The 20,969-nt window shown below is 44.6% G+C and overlaps 1 protein-coding gene and 1 pseudogene across 1 annotated transcript in view; one reads left to right on the top strand and one right to left on the bottom strand.

The window, feature by feature from the left end:
- EFCAB8 (EF-hand calcium binding domain 8) overlaps nt 1-14,315 on the top strand; it is a 49,983-nt gene extending 35,668 nt beyond the window's left edge. Inside the window, exons 19-25 of the mRNA XM_039863712.1 lie at nt 1,514-1,735; nt 2,296-2,433; nt 7,068-7,236; nt 11,047-11,176; nt 12,357-12,561; nt 12,646-12,747; nt 13,714-14,315. Of these exons, the coding sequence (XP_039719646.1) occupies nt 1,514-1,735; nt 2,296-2,433; nt 7,068-7,236; nt 11,047-11,176; nt 12,357-12,561; nt 12,646-12,747; nt 13,714-14,013 (1,266 nt within the window). The 3' untranslated portion in view covers nt 14,014-14,315. The remainder of the gene's footprint in view (nt 1-1,513; nt 1,736-2,295; nt 2,434-7,067; nt 7,237-11,046; nt 11,177-12,356; nt 12,562-12,645; nt 12,748-13,713) is intronic.
- Nucleotides 14,316-18,694: 4,379 nt separating this feature from the next.
- On the bottom strand, nt 18,695-18,813 carry LOC120604082 (uncharacterized; annotated as a pseudogene).
- Between the last annotated feature and the right edge of the window lie 2,156 nt (nt 18,814-20,969).

Genomic DNA, 20,969 nt, shown 5'->3' on the forward strand with positions numbered 1-20,969 from the left:
TGCTGTGGAAATGAATCCTTTTCCTGTTGTGTATTGTAAATGTTTTCACCTCATCTGCCCTTGTGGTATCACAGTGAGGCTTTAATTTTTATGTGGTCATTTTTGTTATATTTCTTTGTGACAATAAAGACGTTTGTTATCCCATGATCACAGAATGTTTTGTTATATTTTCTTTTAGATATTTATAATTTTGTATATAGTCAGGTTTTGCTTCATCTAAGTAACTTTGTATATGGTGTGATATACGAATCTAATTTTTTAAAACTGGCAGCCAGTTGTTCAATATCATTTATTGAATAGTTTATCTTTTCTCCACTGGCTCGAAATTCCGTCATTATTATATATTATAGTCTTCTATAATCAATTTCTGGACCTTCTCTTTTGTTCCTCTACTGGACCTTCTCTATCGAATAGTTGTCTATTCTTGCGTGTTTATTTTGGAGTTTTAAAAGATGTGATAAAAGGCTTTATAGACAATGCAATTAGAAAAACACTGGAAGGAAATGTGTAAAATCTTAATGGTGATCATTTCTGGGTATTGGGATTCTGTGGGCGATTTATGTTTTTTTCATCTGTCTGTGCTGTCCACATTTTATGCAGTGTGCCAATACACTTGCAAAAGTAGGGAAATTCTGGTCTCTTGTCTTTAATTTAGGGACAACTGGTTTTGTGATGCTGGCACTTGGGCCAATGGGAAGCAAGTTGAGCATTTTGTTTAGGGCCTCTATGACAACAAGGATAATTGAGATTCTTTTTTTTTTTTTGGTGGTGGCAGCGACATATTTTGGGTATACGTAAGATACCACACTGTAATTTCTGACTTAGCATGAGTGGGAAAGCCTTCAGTTTCCCCTGCTTTAGCCTGATTTGTTCTATGCCCTGCGACTGTGCTTTCTCTGCCTCACACGTGGTGGGTGCCAGGTGAGTAGCTCTCTTCACAGGCTCACCATGCAGAGTAACTCCCCACTGTAATCCCCACATGAGCCACAGGAGTGACAGGTAAGGTAAGACTGAGCAGAGTGGGGGATTAGCAAAGGGCAGGGTCCAAATAGGACTTGAAGAAGAATTTGGTTAAAATGATTTCTTGGCGAATGGTTGGAAAATAGGGACATTTCGCTGTAGATATATATGAAGGGGAAAGATTTCGTCCTCCAAATCACTGTGAGTTGAGTTATAGGTCTTAGAAAATTTTGTTTGAGCCTCAGGACAAATCAAACTTGTATGTCTCCATTCAACAACCATTCATTGATTGCATGCCATGTGTCAGGCACCATTGTAGTTGCTGAGAATAAAGTTGTGAACAACAACAACAAAAAGACAAATCTTGCCTGTAAAAAGCTCATAGTCTAGCAAAATGTTTCTGGTCATCAGGTAGGAAAGGTGGTATCCCATCACCATTCTCACTGGGCATCTAGGAAATTGGGAGACAAAGTCAGAGTGGTGACTTACCTGGGTGGACCCCTTAGCATTGTGTGACAGCAACCAGCTGAGAGGGCCCACCTCTCCTGCACAGATAATCTTCCTGAAGAGCAGGCCTCGCCTGCCATACACGGCTGCCCTGCTGAGCAGCTGCGCTGACGGCTACATCTATGCCTGGTCCATCCATGGGAATGGAGGCCTGCTGGGGAAGTTCTCCACAGACATCAAAGACAACGAGGATGTGGTTGTGGGTGCCATGGCCACTGATGAAAATGACCAGATCCTTATCACTGGGGATTGTAAAGGATACATCAAGGTGAGGAAGAACTGGTGTTGAGATTGAGGGGCTGGTGTCAGCCAAGCTATGGTCACCTCTTTGCCACATGTAGCCCTAGTCTAGTCCCTACTCCCTCTGGGTATGGTTTCATTTGTGGAACAGTGGACAGTAGAGTGGGTTACCTTAGAAGTCCTCTGCTGCTCTGGGTGCCCAGTGAAATGAGTGATGGTTCAGTTTAAAAGGCCTCTTTCCCAGTGAATCTTGTGCACCATCATCGTCTCCCTACAACTCCCTCGTCCCCCGGCCATGCATGTACTTTGTGATCAGTTGTCTCAAGAACTGATTTCGTGCCTTGTGGTGAGATATGAGGCAAGAGTATCTTGTCTTTGGGCCAGTCTCACCCTCTCTGCCTGCTGGCTAAGGGGTCTGACCTAGAAGATTCCTTGGGCCCCTTCTGGCCCTGAGCATCTGGGTATATCAGAGGTGTGTATAAGAATTGCCCGCCTAAAATGAAGAAGGATGATCTGGGAGGGGTCCATGGAGTGAGTTGGTGTTGAAGTGAAGTAGTGCTGGGCCACTAACCCACACTTTGTGTCTAGGTCTGGGACATCAAGAATTACTGCATATCTACTGAAGGGCGGTTTTCTCAACCCAGTGGAACAAACAAGTTCCAGTTCTTAATTCCTGAACCAATCCAGATCAACACCTCACACTACATCCCCTTGGAAAAGAAGGAGGTAGGAAGAGTACTGGATGGTTGCTTAAAAAGTCCCTTTGAGCTCCACTAATGAGCTGGGACCCTGGTTTTCATACTGAGACTCTGAGTCTATCATGTTTCCTGTTCAAGATTGTCTGGTTGGAGTGGAAAAGTTAGTCAGAAGTCATTAACCAGTAAAACACAAGCATACACACACCAGATACACCCACATGCATACACATGCACATGTATACACACATACACACACACATACCTTCCACAGGCTTTGATCTTTGCGGTGAGGGCCCTGGAGTCATGCATTCTTTTTAAAATTAATAAAAATATTTGTATATTTTCTTTAGGTAATACATTCACATAGTTCAAAAATCACTTAATATTTTCCTGATGACTAATGAAATTGAGAACCTTTTCATTAGTTCTTCAGGAAAATGCAAATTAGAGCCACAATTTGGTACCACTACACACCCACTAGAAGGACTAAAACTAAAAGGCAGGCAATATCAGTGTTGGCAAGGATGCAGATCAACTGGGATTTCCACTGCTGATAGGAATGTAAACTGGTATAATCATACTGGGGAACTGTTTGGCATTGGCTACCAGAGCTGGACGTGCCTGCTCTGTAACCTAGCAATTCCAGTCCTAGGTTTATACCTAAGAAAAATCTATGCTCTGAGAAATAGGAATAAGAATGTTGATAGGTTTACTACTTGTAATAATTTCACATTTGAAACAACTCAATTGCCCATCACTATAAATCAGAAGAATAAAGCATGGTATATATACTGAACAAAATAATACCTGGCATTGGAAATGAATGGTTTACAACTAAATGCTACAAAATGGGTAGTTTTTCAAACAATTTAAGTGAAAGAAGTCAGATATAAGAGAGTATATATTGTATGTTTCATTTATGTAAATTAGGGGAAGCAGACAAAACAAACCTATTCTATTAGAAATGATTATCTTCGTGGGGGGAGTGGAGTGGCTGAAAGGAGTCATAAGAGGGACTTCTGAGAGGCTGACAATGCTCTGTCATTATCTGAATCTGAACGTACAGTCATGTTCCGTTTATAAAGAATTTATTCGGTAGTACATCTATGATGTGTACACTTTTCTATATGTATATTACACATCAGCGAAAATTTTAAAAATCAGGCGATGTAAAAAACCTTACAGTGAGGAGTCTTCGTCCTACTCTTGTTCTCCCCCCAAACAGTTCTTGTTTCCTGAAAGAACCACTTCTATTGATTTTTGGTTATTTTTCCAGTATTTAGTTACGCAAACACAGGTACAAAGTCATTTCCCCCTTATTTTTACATGAAAGTAGCAGGTTCATACACAGTGGTACTCACCATGCTTTTCTTACTCCATAATATATCTTAGAGATCTTTGCATATCAGTACGTTATTTTTTTTGTAGTTGTGTAGTAAGCCATAGGATATATTATTGATATAAGTCCCTTTGAAGGAAAATTGAAGTCATTTTCAATCTTTAGTTCTTAAAGAAAAGTGGATGATTAATATGTCATCTTACATGTGTGAAAAAATGTCTGTAGGATAAATTTCTGGAAGTGGGATTGCTAGGTCAAAGAGTTCTGTTCATTTGCAATTTTGATAGCCACCTTGCAATCTTAGGTGCCTTATTGAATTTCTGCACAAATATATTATGTCTAGTCTAGTTTTAGTAAGAAGAGAATTTCACTGCATTAGCATATGTTGGAAATTGGTCACCCATGGATTCAGTATATGAAGAATTTATAATGCTAATACAATCATAATAACAAGGATCATTTATTTACTGCTTACTACGTTTCAGGGATTGTGTAAGTGCTTTTATGTATCCTTTCACTGAGTCTCTGTAATGACTGTGAAGGAGATGGGTTTTTTTTTCAGATGAGGAAGATGAAACTGAAGAGCTCACATACATCCCCTACGGGGATGTGTCTGAGTTCACACGACTGCCAGTGTTGGATCTGGGAGTAAACCTAAGTCTTTCTGGTTCCAGAATCTGTGCCCCTGACTATCTGCTTTTAGTTTTATAATGATATATTTTAAACAAATAGGGATTATGGTCTGTGTAACTAGAATTTCCTACATCATCAAATATTCTTAAAAAATCAGACTATCTAATGATTAAATAATATTTCACTTTATAGAGGTACAATCTTTTATTTAACTTGTTACCTATTGTTGGACATTAGGACAGTTTTTAATTTTTCACTATCAAAAAATAATAGAAAATAGACAAATTCTTAGAAAGATATCAACTATCAAAACAGCTCAAGAAGAAATAGAAAATCTGATGAAATAGAAAATCTGAATGTAGCAATGAATTAGTTATAACATTTCTAACAAAGCCAAGATACAGATGGCTTTACTTGTGAATTCTACCAAATATTTAAAGAAGAATTAACACCAATTCTTTAAAAAAATCTTCCAAAAGAGTTTTCTGATACCAAAACCAGACAAAGACATCACAAAAAAAATGAAACTACAGACCAATATCCCTTATGAATATACATGTAAATATTCTCAACAAAATACTAGCAAATTAAATCCAGCAAAACATGAAAAAGATTGTATACTATGATCAAGTGTGACTTATCCTAGGAATGAAAGCTTGGTTTAATGTTAAAAATCAACTAATGCAATATACTATATTAATTGAATAAAGAAAAGACACATGATCATCTCAATAGAGGCAGAAAAAGCATTTGATAAAATCCAGCACCCCTTTCTGATAAAAACACTCAATTAACGAGGAATAGAATGACATTTTCTCAACTTGATAAAGGATATCTACGAAAAACTCACAGCTAATATTATACTTAATGGTGAAAGATTAAATTCTTCCCTTCTAAGATCAGTAACAAGATGAGGATGCCTGCACTTGCCACTTCTACTAACATTATAATAAAGGACAATTAGGGAAGAAAATGAGATAAAAGGCATCCAGACTAGAAAGGATAAAGGAAAACTATCTCTATTTTCAGATAACCTGATCTTGTACATAGAAAATTCTAAAGAATCCACTGAAAAACTATTTGAACTAACAAATGAGTTCAACAAAATTGCATGGACAGGATCAATATATAAAAATCAGTATATTTCTATACATTAGCAATGAACAATCTGAAAATAAAATTAAGAAAACAATTTTATTTAGCATCAAAAAGAATAAAACATTTAGAAATAAATTTACAAAAGTAGTATAATACCTGTACTCTGAAAACTACAAAACGTTGTTGAAAGAAATTAAAGAAAATTTAAGTAAATGAAAATATATCCCACATGCCTGGATTGAAAGTTTTAACCTTGTTAATATAGCAGTATTTTCCAAATTGATTCAATGAAATCTATATCAAAATCCCAACTGCCTTTTTTTTTTTCTTTCTGGCAGAAATTGACAAGCTGATCTTAAAATTCATATGGAAATGCAAGGGACTTAGAATAGTAAAAAAAATATATTATTGGAAGACTCATATTTTTCAATTTTAAAACTAACTACAAAGCTACAGTAAAGGTAGTGTAGTACTAGCATTAGGATAGACATATAGGTCAATGGAATAGAATTAAGAGTGGAAAAATGAAACCTCACATTTCTGGCCAGTTGATTTTCAACAAGGTTGCCAAGACAATCAGAGGCAGCCTTTTTAACCAAATTATGCTGGGAAAACTAAATATCCACGTCAAAAGAATAAACTCACAACACATAAAAATGTACTTTAGGACATAAACAAAAAATAACTTTAAAGGATCATAGGCCAAATGTAAGAGCTAAAATTATAAAGTTCTTAAAAGCATAGGGAGAAATCTTCATGACTTTGGATTAGGCAGTGTTTCTTAGGTATGCAACCAAAAACAAGCAACAAAAGAAAAAAATAGATAAATTAAACTTCATCAAAATTAAAATTTTTTGTCTTGCAAAGTACACCATCAAGAAAGTGAAAAGGCATCCTATAGAATGGGAGATAATATTTGAAAATCATATATCTGATAAGAGACTAATATCCAGAATATATGAAGAACTCATAACTCAATGATAAAAAAGACAAATAGGTCAATTAAAAATGTACAAAGGATCCAAATAGATATTTCTTCAAAGATGATGTATATTTTTCGTAAGTATATGAAAAGATGCTGAACATCATTAGCCATCAGGGAAATGCATATCAAAACTATAATGAGATCTCATTAAGATGGCTACAGTTAATACCAGGTGTTGATTAAGATGTGGGCAAATTACAACTCTCATACACTGTTGGTGAGAATGTAAAATGGTGCAGCCACTTAGGAAAACAGTTTGGCAATTTCTCAGAGTTAAGCATAGAGTTACCATATGATCCAACAATCCCACTCCTAAATATATACCCAAGAAAAATGAAATCTTATGTCCACATAAAGACTTCAAAAAATATAGTAATATGCAAATGCTTTCTATGATTTTACCAAAAGGGCCAGTGAGGGCCAGAGAAGTGCTGGAACTTACCTAAGGTCACCAGAAAGTTAATGAGAGAATGTGTCCAGAACTAGAACCCTGGACCCTGGCCTAAGGTCCTTCCAGAGGGTTCTTCTTCCACCAGTCCTGGGTGCCCTCTGATGAGCCTGCATAATGGTTTTGCTTTAAGTAATTCTCCTGTACTCTCCCCTGTAGGTTGTGGCTGGACAGACCATTTCCCTGGCTCCTCCAACACTTCTGATTACCTGGAAGGGCCATTTGGATAGTGTGGTCGACATCCTGTATGTGGACAGCTTTCAGCTGGTGATCAGTGCTGGTCAGGACCGGGACGTTAAGGCTTGGAAACTCTCCGGTGATGCCATTGGTATGGGGCTCTGCTGAAGCTCAGCCATGCTTGGCTCTGTGTTGGAATATAAGCTGGCATAAACCTATGTCTTATGGGATGGGGGTTTCAGGCCACAGCAGCTGTCTTTGTTCATATAGTATTGCAGGATGTGAGTCTATCCAATTGTCCATTTGGCAGTCTGTCCATTTATCTATCAACTATCTGTCCACTGATCCACCCACTCACCCAATGTTATTATTTGCCTTTGTATATTTTTGCAAATCATATATCTGATAAGGTATATACCTTTCTCTTTTTAAAAATAAACCTAATTCTTGCATTATAACATATATAAAGAAAAATGCACAGGCCAAAAGGGTTCAATTTGGTGAATTTTCATGAAGTAAAGATATACCCATATAGTTACCATTATATCAAGAAACAACACTACCAGCCCTCAGGGCTCTCCTCATCCTCCCACCCAACCATCTCTACTTACCCCTCTCTAAAAGTAACCACTATCCTGATTTCTAAATCCAGAGATTAGGTTTGTCTGGTTTTGAACTTTGTCTAAATGGAACCATTTGATGGGTTCTCCTTTGTTATCTGGCTACTTTCTCTTAATGTTATTGTGTTTGTGCAATTCAGTCATTTGTTGAATGTAGTAATTTCTTTGTTCTCATTGCTGAATATATTTCATTGTTGATGTACCATAATTTATTCATCTGTACTACTGTTGGTAGGTACTGGGGTTGTTTCTGGACACTTTTGCCTATTAAATATAATGCTGCTATGAACATTCTTACACAGATTTTTTTTGGTGAACAAATGTGTGTATATATATATATATATATATATATATATAGAACAGAATAGAACATGAGAGTCATGGAACTGCTAAATATATATTGAGTCTCAGTAATTACTGCTGAATAGCCTTTCAGTGTGCTGGTAGAAGCTGCAGATTTGCTCTGTGGTTCGAATGTTCTGAATTGTAATCTGTCATATCATATGAGGTTGTTAAAAGTTCATTAAAAATTCATCTAATTTCTCCTCATCTCATCAATCCTGTGGAGGATTCATCCTCCTCCTCCTACTCTGTCAAGACTGAAAGCAGCCACTGGTCTCTTTTTCTCCTGTCAAAGGCTTATTACTCTCTAAATTAAGTTTGCTTAGGTTTCCTTGAATTTTCACCTCTCTTATGGGTTTACATTTTTTTTTTAATTAGTTTAAATTTGTTTCTGTTCTAAAATGAAATTCCTCATTTTATAGTCTATATTCTTAAATATTCTTGATTATTTATATTGAGCCTTATTTTTCATCCTGTCTGACAATCTTTGCCTTTTAATTGGATGTTTAGTCCATTTAAATATTAATGACATTACTTATATGATTTAAGTCTATTACATGATATTTGTTTTCTGTTTATCCCATCTGTTCTTTGTTCCTTTCTTCTTCTTTTTCTGTCTTCTTTTGGATTAATCAAGTATTTAAACAATTATCCTGTTTTATTTCTCTGTTAGTTTTTAATTGTATGTTTTATATTATTCTTTTAGTGGTTACCCTATAGATTATAATATTCACTCTTGACCTGATACTACTTCCTATCTTACATTTCCCTTCCCGCTGTTCATGCTACTGCTAGCAGATATTTTACTTCTACGTGTGTTATGACTTCCGAGGCATAGTTATTAATATTAGTGTAAATAATTGATTTTATATTTACTCACACGTTTCCCATTTCTGATGCTCTTCATTCTTTCCTGAAATGCTAGGGTTCTGTCTGCAATCATTTTTCTTTAATCCAAAGAACTTCGTTTATTATTTCTTATAGAGCTGATTTGCTAGCGATTGCATTCTTTAAGCTTTTATTTTTCTGAAAACATTTCTATTTGGCCTTGAAAGGTTAAGACTATTTTACTGGACATAGACTTCTCAGCTGGCAGTTTAGTTTCTTTCAGTACTTAAAAAAAGACTATTCCATTGTCTTCTGGCTTCTATATTTTCTCTTGAAAAGTCCATTTGTGAGTTGATACTTTGAAGCTAATTTTCCTTCTGACTGATTTTGGCTTTCAATTATGATATGCCGAAGTGTGGTTTTATTTGTATTCATCTGCTTGGAGTTCACTGATTTTTTTTTTCAATCTGTGGGTTGCTACCTTTCATCAGTTTAAAAAATTCTCAGATATCATCTCTTCGACATTGCTTTTGCCTGTTCTCTTCCTCCTCTCATTGTGGGGTTCCAATTACATGTACTCTAGAACATTTGACTCCACCCCATAACTCTCATACTCTATTCTGTTCTTTCCATTTTTTCTTTAATCTCTGCATTCCAGTTAGGATATTTTCTACTGACCTGCTTTCCAGTTTATTAATCCTGTCTTCTTCTGTATGCAGCCTAATGTTAAATCCATCCAATTAATTCTTCATTTCCGATATTGTATTTTTTAGTTCTGGAATACCCATGTGGTCCTTTCCTGTAGATTCCAATTCACTTTTTGAAATTCTCCCTTTTTCTTCCATTTAAAAAACATTTTCCTTTATTTTATTTAACATTATTTACAATAGTTATTTTAAAGTGTTTATCTGCTAACTCCAATGTCTGAATTATCTGTGAGTCTGATTCTAATGCCTATTTTTTCTTTTGGATATATTTGGATTATTGGATATATTTTCCTGTCTTTTCACATGACAGATGCATAAAAAAACTTAAAAAAAAAAGCAAATATAAAATCCAAAAACAAAAACAAAAAAATGTTAACATAATATTTATCTGGACTTTGTATAAAAGAACCATAGAGACTAAAGTTGATATGCTTTTCCTCTAGCACATTCGCTCTTTTCTGTGTATATGGCTGCTCATCTCAATGTAATCAAGAACTGAGCTAGGACTGGACTGCAGCTTTAGGTAGACTCAGTTTACTTCTGTCTTCAGTTGTCTCAAGGGTGAAGCCTGTTGTGTCTGTTATAGGCTTCTTCCTCTAGTGGGACTCTGTCTTCCAATAATCTCATTCTGCCTTTCTAGCCCAACCCTTAGACCCTCAGCTCCCCTACTACTCAGCAAATGTCTGGTGGGAAAAAGAGTTATCTCTGCATTTGCAACTCTACTAGACTTAATCCATCATGCCAACCAGAATGGCTGTCAGAAGCTGTGTTGGTTTCTCTTCTTTCCAGTAGTTTTTTTTCTGTCTAAGCTGACCCTCATTCTCACTCAGCCTGTGTCCAGACTTGAAAATGCTCCCAGAGAAGAAGGCATCTCCCTTTCTGTAATTTTAGTTAATTTGGTTGTCTTTGATTCTTCAGCTCTCTAATGATTTTTAAAGATATGATTTTGTAACATGTCTGTTTTATTTTTCTTAATTTTAAAAAATTCTGCAGCAGGCAAATGGCATACTACTTACTGTACTCCTCCCAGAAGTGGGACTCATATTTCTCTATTCTCACTACCTACTTTTTACTCCAGGCTCATTCTTCCCCGGCCCCATCCCTAACCTCATGTCTGATGGACGCCTGATCATTTTGTGCCATTGCCATTTTATACGTGAGATTCTTGAAGCCCAACTGAGGATTACTCAGTCATTGCCATAGTACTCTCTCCATCTCAGCCTACATGTGGGGCAGGATGCTTTAGGCTTGAACCCCAAGTATATCCTAAAGTTAATGTCTGATTCCTCCAGATATTTGTTGAGTAGCCAGCATAATGCCTGCCGTATGGTGGACATCATGAAGTGTGGGCCAAAGGTATGGGGTTGCTGGCTGACTTTTGAGGGTGGAAGGTAAGGGGCAGAGGGTTCAGAGGAGGAGGCTAGGCCAGTCCTTGTTACTGAGCTGGGTCTGGTTAAATCACAGGGACATTTGGCCTGAGTGTTTGGAAGAAGCTGCAGGATGCCGAGATGCTTGGTGATCATGAATTCAAAAAAGGCTTAAAGAAAGAGGATGACTCCACAGACGGTTCCCAGAGGGCCTATAAAGAGCTGCAGTGAGTCATCATAGCTCACTTGGTCTCCTCTGGCCTGAGGAGGGGGATGCCTCCCCAGGTCTTAAGCAGCCTCACCTGGCTTGGGTGATGCTGGGCACATTCAGGGGGCCCTGGAAGGCCAAAGGCTTGTGACTTGCAGGCAACATGACTCTACAGTCGGCAGTTGTGGTCTAAGAGCCTAAGGCTCTGTTCTAGCCCAGTTCAGCTGAAAGACTGAGCAGTACAAACCAGAGGAAAATATAAAAACCCAAGTCCTTAGATAGGACCCTGTCCCAGAGCCAGGTTCAGATTTGCCAGGGCTGGCTTCCCTGCAGGGACCATTTCTATGTGGCCAGAATGCCCAGGGCTCTGGTCCTGAACAGACACTATATCCTTTCTCTGAGCCATGAGGAAGGCAGACTGCTTGCTACTTATTTTTTCTTCTACAAGTTCCTCCTGCACCCATGTTTTACTCTTATTCCTGACCAAGTCTCAGATAATTTTGGGTCATTCAAAAAGTTATTTATTGAGGTCTTGCTGATTGCCGGGCCCTGTGCTAGGTTCTAGAGATTCAAAACACTCCAGACACCAGCCCTGCTTACTTGGTGAGATGAACAGCAAACTCCTGGCTACTTGGGGAGATAAATAGAAAACTCCTGGCTACTGTTCTAGGTGATAAGTGATGGGACTATTAAGAACAGGGATGGCAGAAGACAATCACCTGATCGGATAGATCAAGCAAGGAAGGCTTCATAGGAGAAGAGATTATAGAGTTGAGTTTTGACATGTCAGTAGGAGTTTGCCCAGCACCCACAGAGTCCTTATGGCTCCTATGCTCCTGTCAAGGCATACATCTTTATAACGAACAAGGGATCTCAAACAAGGCAGAGACAGAGTTTCCCTGGAGGGAGAGAATGTTTAAGTATTCCAGAAAGGAGAGTTCTGGGTAAGGTCAGGATGGGGTGTCAGGCCTTCAGGGAGGAGAACACAGGTTCATGGGAAGGGTCACAGGACTTGTCGGGGGCTAGTTTAACCTTGGCTTTACCGATGACGATGATGGGCCCTGGGCAGTTTGGCCTCAGTGGAGGGATGTGAAGGTTGGTGAGGATCAGGCCCAGTGGGGAGAAGCCCTCTTGAGGTTCCTGGGAGGGCTACCTTGTGGTGTGGAGGGCATCTTATGAAGCAAAACCCCTCACATCAGGGAGGAGCGGGATTTTGCTGAGGCCTTGGTGTACCAGAGGCGGGAGCAGGTGGCACTCATGGCTCTCCTGAAAGGGAAGGAGAACACGGAGGCTGAAGCTTGGGCCAAGCTGCAAAAGATAAGCCTGATGTCCCCATGGGCTGGAGAGCGCGCCCCAGAAGAAATTGAGAACAGCTGGTGCAAATGGGAGTCCAACGGAAAGCAGGTGAAGCTGGGTGATGGACACAGGCAGTTGAGGGGCCCCCAGCTCTCAGCCCCGAGCCTTCACTCTTGCCTCTGACTCCTGCAGGTGAGCAAAATTCTTGGATCAGCATACAAGCCCAAGGAGCGGTCACGGAGTCCTGGACTCCTCTGGCCCACCAACGTGCAGTATGGCTGGATGAAGTTCCAGGTGCGGCTGGAGCTGGAGGCTCCATCAGTGGCACCCTCTTGTCCACGGGGTCCTCCAGTGGGGGTGAAGGGAACATTTGTCCTTTAATAGGATTCCGAGCCACAGTTCCAGAATGAAGCTGGTCTGGTCGGTTTGTCCGCCAAGGCTCTGGCTGAAGCCATGGACACAGGTCTTGTCCTTGAGGACAAACCTCATTGGATCTAGGGGAGGAGGTTCTCTGTGGGCCTGGCACCCACTGACAGCCGTCAGAGCATTTCTCAGAGTCTGTGGCTATTCGTTTGGAGGTGTGTTTACTGCTTGTGTTTCTGTACAGTGGGGTTGCTCCTGAGCAGACACAGGTGTCATGGTGCCAGGCACACAGTCAGAGGCGGAGGGAATGGGAGGAGCTCTCCTTGGGGGGTGAAAGGAGCAAGGGCTTGAGAAAGACCCACTTTGAGCCCCATCCTGCCTCGGGCAGATCTCAGCCTCTCCCAGTCTTTCCCTCCTCATCTGCCACAGGGGCATTACCTAGCTCCTTGCCTCTGTGGTAAGGACTCAGAATAAGTGAGGTAACTCCTCTGTCCCAGGCTGGGGAGAAGTCGATGTGAAAAGGGACCAGTTGGCCTCCGTACCCTCCTCTGAAGATCGGCTCAAAGCACAGCTTGGCTAATGCTAATGGGAGATGTGAGAGCATGTTTGGGACCATCTGAGCCCCACTCGGGGTCTAGCCTGAGACCTCATTCTAAGATGAGGACAGTCCAGGGCCAGCCTCACGGGGTTGTCGCCAGCACCAAGAGAAAGGCTGGGTGATGGGCCTAAGGCACAGTGGCCTGCAGGCCCACAGGCGGTGTTCATTAGTGACAACCATAGTACTCAAAAGACTTCTTTGGCATGGGAAGACCCCAGAGCCTATCCTTCTTGTGAGCCTGCTCTTGGTCCTGGTGGCCTCCTTCCTGCCCTCACACTCCTCTGCTCTGTTTCCCACAGATCTCACCTCAAATCTACCAAAGCCTGCAATTCAATGAACTGGCGCCTGCCTACCAGCCTGATTTCAAGGTGCACAAGGTCCTAGACCAGAAGGGCTGGCTTACCAACCTGGTGACCCATGATAGCCGGAAGGACGTGGATCTTGACAGGGAGACCATGCTGGACACCATGGCCAGTATGCCCACTTCCACCATCTCCCCCTCCTCCTTGTTTTCCACGTCAGCCTCGGGCTCCAGGTTCCTGACCAGCGTGTCCACCTCCCCAAGGCTCCAGTCCTCCCTTTCCTTCCAGCGGCCCTGATCAGCCTCCACAGCCCAGTCTGCCCCCTCAGTCCTGTTCAGACGTCCAGGTACATCCTTCAGGGGTCAGCAATGCCCATGCCTTCGCCTCCTCCCTGGAGCAGGTCTTCAGCCCTCTGAAGGATGCCCTTCTGTTCTCTGTGAAGAAGAGCTCCCAGCTCGGGTGCTCTCCATGGCAATGGCCCTAGATCCTTCTGTCCTCCAGCAGGGTGACCAGACCCATGGGGTCCTGTCTGTTCTTGACATATCCCTGCCAGGCCCAGAGAATATTGACTTTCCCCTGGCTGTCCACACTCTGTCTGTTTGATGAACTTGATCTTTACCAGAGTTCTGGAGAATAAACATTCACAGATATTGGAGTCCACAGGCCATGAGGTTCAGCTGTGTCCCTCGCCCCCTTAGGAACCCGGTTGTATTTCTGATCAGGTCATGTCCCCCTGGCAAAGCCCTGGATGGGTGCAGAAAGGACAGTCCCTCCTGCAGGACAGCTGGCGAAGCTATCTGGCTCGAGACAGGCCGGAGCCCAGAGCAGGGGCTTCTCAGGCCCCGTGGCGATGCGGTTGGGTCATGCCACTGGGATGTTGTGAAACTTGGTTCAGCCTCCCAGCAAGAGGAGACCGGCAGCCATCTGGAGGGGGTAGGGGCTGTTTTTCTCCTGCCCCTGCTGTGTGTCTGTCCTTCACCAGCATGGAACCCTGTGTTTACAACCTGTTCTGGCCCTCGTATAAGGGAGCCTCGGAAGTGTGGTGGGTGGCACCCCAGCCTGCCTCTGCCAGTATCTGGCTTTGGAGTTCTTCATCATCTGGGCTCATTGTCCTTCTCTGACCCAGAGGCACCCGTCCAGGCCTCCGCTAGGCCCCCAGCCCTCTTGGTAACTCCACCTTCCATTCTGGGGCACGTGGAGACTCTGGACACGTGATCTGTGGCCTACGGAGAGGCAGAGCAGCCACTGCTGCTGCACCATGGTGCCCACAGTGCCATGCTAGGTGGGGGCTTGCTGAAGTGGTGGGAGGCGGGCCGCAGGCCTGGTTTCTTGAGCGTCTCTCTAATTCCTGTGTTCCCACGGCCCCTCCCACCCAGCCCAAAGCTCAGCCCTGAGAGATAAAAGTGTGGCTTCTCACTTCTCTCTCCATTGCTTCTCCCTTTCACATTTCACAGCCTGAAAGCACAGGCTTTCCTTTACCCTCTTGCAGAGAGTCTCCTATGTCACCGTACCTCCTCCCCAGGGCTACCGTATTCTCTCTGCAGTCAAGAATCTATGACCTGAGCTCTCTAAGGCTTGGTTCTTGGAGTAAGGAGTCAGGGGGCACCCAGGAGACGGGATTATTGAAGCCAAAATACATTTGCGTGCTATACCCCAATATCATCCATGTTCTAAGGCTCCCGTAACAACGTACCACAAACCAGTGGCTTTAAATAATAGAGATGTATTGCCTCACAGGTCTAAAGGCCAGAAGGCCAGGTGTTGGCAGGGCCACACTCCCTCTGAAACCCAGAGCTGGAGGGAAGTGGGGCGAGGAGACATGGCACTTACCAGACCTCGGAAGATTTTCTTAAAGGCTTCTCTGCACAGCGCTGACCCAGAGGGAGATTCAGGGTGCCCTTTAGGCCCCGAGATCTTGACATGGCCAGGACATGCTAACCTCTGGGAGAGCCTCTGCCTGACTCTGGGACTCAGTGAGCCTTCTCTCAATGGACCCAGCCTTGTTACAACAACTTTTTACTGCATTTGCCCCCATGTCTCAGTTTTGGCACGTGGTAGGCACTTAATCGTAGAGTCTGAATCCCACCTCCTACCCCAGCTGCAGCTAGCCATGGAGATTTTTCTCTGGCCACTGAGCTCACAGGCGGTCCTTCCAGGTGGCAGGCAGGTGCCCAAAATGCAGAATCTCAGGCGCCAGGATAAAAGGTAGGGCTGAGCTTAGCTAATATGTGAGTGACTTCTGTCTCTCCTACTGCCCACACCCAGGCCCTCCTGACCCTCCCATCTGGGACACCGGGCAGATAACTCCTGAGCATCAGGGTCAGAAGGAGCTGAGAACCCTGGTGGGGAAGTGGTAGCCAATGTCACACAGGAGTTGGGTGTGAGAAAGCAGGGAGGCCCTGCCTGTGGTGCCCCCACAGCGCCCTCCCCCTTCTCCCCAGGCCTAGGTGTCCACGGAGCCACCCCTGTCTCCTCTCTGCCTTTTCTCTGCTTTTTTGCATCCATGGCCTTAATAAATGACGTATTTTAACTATTTTCTGATTCTAAAAGCAGCACAGGCTGAGTACAGAAAATCAGGAAAATATAGAAAAGCATAAAAGCCAATAAAAACCATCTGGATTCTATATCCCAGAGAATATTTTGGTGCATTTTCTCTTAGATTTTTTTTTCTGTCTTTATGTGCACTGTGTACATACCCATATACACACACACTCATACCCTCACATTCACGTACACTCACACTTACACTCATTGATTCCCTAATACACTCACACCCACACAACCTATACCCTTGGCATTAAAGCTTCACAGGCAGCATCCTCATATGATATGCAAATGGCCAGTCGCTGCAATTACTTGTAGACCTCGCCCATGATGGCTGCCTTTAGCTCCTCCCCAGGTGACCTCTGCAGGATCTGGGGCCATTGCCATGCTGCTCTTGAGAGGAGCAGGAAGGCACACACCTGTTTGCCCCTTGCCCATGTACTGCTAACAATCAGAAAAGAGCAACCATTTGTCTCCAGGGGAGCAATTTTCCTGGGCCAGGCTGGGCTTGAGGGGGTCATGACCCCACTGGCAGACTAAGGGTGTGTGCCCCTCCACCAAGAGCACGAGGGCACCGAGGGGATTGTGGGGACAGTCTTGTCCTCAGAGAGAAGGCATCATTGACCTTCCATGTTTCTGGCACCACTTACTGAGCACCTGCTATATGTCAAGCGCTGTCCTGGGCACTAGGGACACCAGAATCAGGAAGACCCAGCCCTTTCCCATTGGGGACACATCATTCTGTTGTGTGGATGCATCTTCTCATCAGTTTATCTTATTGAGCATGAGCATTGGGCATCTAGGGGGAGGCAGGTGAAGCTCATGGGACAATGTGTAGACATAGTGGGGACCAGGAGAAGTGATCTGAGATGGCTTTCCGGAGGAGAAAGCCTTTAAGCCCAGAGCCGGTCAGGATCTTTGTGTTGGCTGTCCACTCTTCCCCCAGATCAAAGGGCCCCTCCTTTATGCCCTGTTCAAACATCCCCCCAATGCCCGACACACCTGCTGTCTCTAAGCCCTGCCCTGCTTTAATCTCATCACAGCATTTCCTTGCATGTTTCCTTATCCCTGTGCCCTCTTCCCCCAGGGCAGAACAAGGTCTGTCTTGTTCATGGTTGCCATGCCTGGCACGGTGCTTAGCACACTGCAGGTGCTGGATAACTATTTGTCCAATAAATACTCGTGACTATTCAAAGTTTACCTCCACTGGGAGATCTTCTGAGGTTGATCTCACCTTGATTTTCCTCTCTGGGCTGTGTGTCCCTATTCACTGGCCTTAGCTGGATTCTGGAGTGTCCCTCCCCAGGGGAACTGCAGACTCTGTCTGTGACCCCCAAGCCTTTGGCAGAGATGCTGGGAAGGGGCAGTGGACCTGACTGGCTCTGGGCATCTGGGCTTTGTCCTGGATTCCATGCTGGTTGGGTCCTGAGTAGCGTGTGGAAGAGAGGGGAGGTCTTGGATTGGCAAGTGGTGGGGAATAAGGGATGGTGTTAGTCAAGAAACACCGTAGGGGCAAAGGTTAAGGGGCGGAGCAATGAGGGGAACCTGGGAAGCAGGCTGGGGGTTGCCTTGCTCTGAGGGCCTGAATGTCAAGTGGGGCCCTTCCAGGCAGCTAAGGGGCCCAAGAAGATGTGATGGCTGATGGGTGTTCTGTGTGGCTGAGCTCCCGGAGGGGACAGCACCACCAGCGACTGTGCTTTGGGAGCAAGGGGCAGATCCAGAACAATAGGTCACCTGCCCCCCAGAACATGCATACATCCCTCATGAGTTCATTGCTGGAGGCAGCCCAGCCTGTAGTCACAGGTGCTTTTGTGGTGAAGAGTGGTACCTGGGCTTTGTGAAGGCTGTTTCCAGATGAATGCCCCCAGGTCTTTTTTAGGGGGGTTAAGGATGGGGTGTTCCAGCAGAGGGAACATCCAGTGAAGAAGCCCCAAGGTCGGAATGAACTGGCATTTTTAGAAAGCAGCAAAGAGGCCGTTGTGGCTCACAGGAGTGACAGAGGGAGGGAGGAGCTGTGGGGGAGGCCCAGAGGTGCCAGTCACACAGGGCTTTTTTCTCTTGGGAATCCCTAGGGCATTTCAATAAAAAGTGCAGCATAGTCTCTCTGGTGTCTTGAAAAGCTTCCTTTGGCTGTCTTAGTGGGGATGGACTGTGGAGGCAGGAGTGGTCCTGGGAGATTCAGGGATTGGGATAGGCGGGGGATGGGGGGTCGTGTGGCTAGGACCAGGTGGGTAGCAAATACTGATGGTCAGGAGCTGGCTGTGGGAGCCTCTGAGGTGTGCAGGAGAGGAGCTCTGGGTTACTCTGGGCTTCTTTTCCTTAAAAACCTTCCCGCCTAGAGCTTTTTTTTTTTTTCAGGCGAGGCAACCCTTGGTTGACTTCACAGATTGCAAGGACCTTGTCAGCTTACAATCTCTTATTTTTTAATTTTTTACGCCTACAGTACTTGGCCTTCCTAGGAGGTTTCCCATCCAAGTACTAACCAGGCCAGACCCTGCTTAGCTTCCGAGATCAGACAGGATCGGGCTTGTTCAGGGTAGCATGGCCGTAGACCCCCCTAGAGCTTTTTAACTATCAGATTTCCTCAGTTCTCAGATATAATTTTAAAGTTGTATTACATTTTTAAAAAAAGGTTTAAGAAACTGGGATGTGTCTCACAATTGATGGGCGCATTCAGTGAATTTTTTCCCCTTGGAAAGCTGGCATTGCATGGATGATATATCCTAGAATAGAGACCAGGCAGTTAGGGCATTCCTGCTGGGGAGGGAGCGCCCCCTCGTGGACTGAGATTCTCATGGGGTTGGTGTTTCTTTCTCAACAGGCAGAGTTGGTCGTACTCTGGAGCTTGGGGTTCCTCATGGCTCCTTCCTTGTTCTGCTCTCCACCCCCTGGCGAGAGAAGGCACTGGCTTGGGTAATACCCAGCTTTTCTTGACAGGTGTGAGGACAGGAAATGTTGACAGGGAGACCTTCGGACATGCGGTGATGATGGTTCTGGGAGGATTGTTGGAGCAAGAGAGATGGTGGTTAAATAAGCAGGGACTTGTAGGGAAGAAGCTGTCAGGAGCTGGGAAAGGCAGCTGCACCCAGCCTGCGCGAAAGCCTGATCCTTGCAGGCTGCCTGCTGCCAGGATCCTTTAGTCCAATATCCTGGGTATCAAGCGGGTGGCGCCACTGTGAAGAATGTCCAAGGAAATGCCCGTGACATGGGCACCTGCCAACTCTCAGCCTGCCTGCATGCAAGAGCTCAGGGCTCTCTCTCTTAGATCCCTGGCCCATGGTGCCTCAGTTCTCCTGGATGAGAAATGGCAGCATTCTGCCTCTCTGAAGGTTTTTCCTACCTCTCGTCAATCAGATGAGGCCAAAGGACAGGAAACAGCCTCTCTATTGTATAGACAGGGTAACCGAGGCCAGAGAGGGATTGCCTGGGCCCCAGGCTTCCCACTTTCCAACCCTTGTCCCCCTCCTTCCCATCTGAGCAACCATGATCTGCAGAGAATGCTGCTCCCGTGACCCTGACCCCAGACTTGGTGAGGATGCCCAAGTTGTGACCACTCGGGACTTGCGGGGGCGGGGGGGGGGCAGGTTAAGCCAGCCCTGCCCACCCTTAATGGGCCTCACACTACATCAGTGCCCTGTTGCAAATAATCGTCTTTGTTTGTTCCCCGATTCCGAGAGTCTGAGCCTGTGTCGTCTGCACCGCCAGGCAGTCCTGGTGTCAGCAACCCTCCTGTGTGCTGTCTACTCATCCAGCTTGTGTTTATGGAGCACCTAGTGTATGACAGGCTCTGTTCTAAGCTCTGTAGACACAGTGGAAATAAGACCAACAAACATGGTGCCTGCCCTCGGGTACCTCACATGCGGTAAACAAGGAAGAACAGTAAAAATGATCAAGTAACGTGTGATGTAAAAGCTAGTAAACAGTGTGGGAAAGAAAATAGGGTGGGAGGTGACAGGGAGTTGCTCACACACAATAGAAAGGGTGTAATCAGATAAGAACTGTCTGAGGAGGTGACATCTGAACAGAGACTTGCAGGACAGAGGACCCAGCTGGGTGAATATTTGGGCGAAGAGAGTTCCAGGTGGGAGCATGGTTGAGACAATGGCCTGCCATGAATGTGAGGCCAGTGTTCAAGGAGCAGCAAGGTGGCTGGTGCTGAGTGAGCCGGAGAGCAGCAGAGGAGAGGAGGTCGACCTTGCCCATTATAAAAAAGAATCTGTAGTTTACTCCTAGTGAGTTGGGAGCCATTTCTGGGTGTGGAGCTGGGGAGTGACATGGTCAGACTGGAGGAGGCTGCTATGGGTGATGGCGGGGCACCGTGTAGAGGGCGACGGCCGGGGAGGCACGTTCAGGAGGTGGAGGTGGCGGGATGCGCCCATGTGCAGAGCAGAAGTGTGCGGAGGGGAGGCACTCGCTTAACTCCCTGGTTTTGGACCTGAGGCCCTGCGCACTGAGATCCGCATTGAACTCCTAGACAGGTAGGCAGTCTGTTCCCCATTTTACAGAAGAGACTAGAGGCTCAGAGAGGAGAAGTGGCTTGCCCAGGGTCACCCAGTATGGAAGCCCAGAGCAGGATTTGCGCCTGGTTCCCCTCTCCCACAGTAGTCCTGGGTGCCTCCTAGTTCTGCCCTGTGTTGGCTACGTGACCATGGGCTGGTGCCTAAATCTCTTCATACCTCATCTAGAAAGGGAGGCAACCCCTGCTGGTG

Source organism: Pteropus medius, unplaced genomic scaffold, assembly GCF_902729225.1.
Source record: "Pteropus medius unplaced genomic scaffold, Ma_sr-lr_union100, whole genome shotgun sequence".
NCBI lineage: Eukaryota > Metazoa > Chordata > Mammalia > Chiroptera > Pteropodidae > Pteropus > Pteropus medius.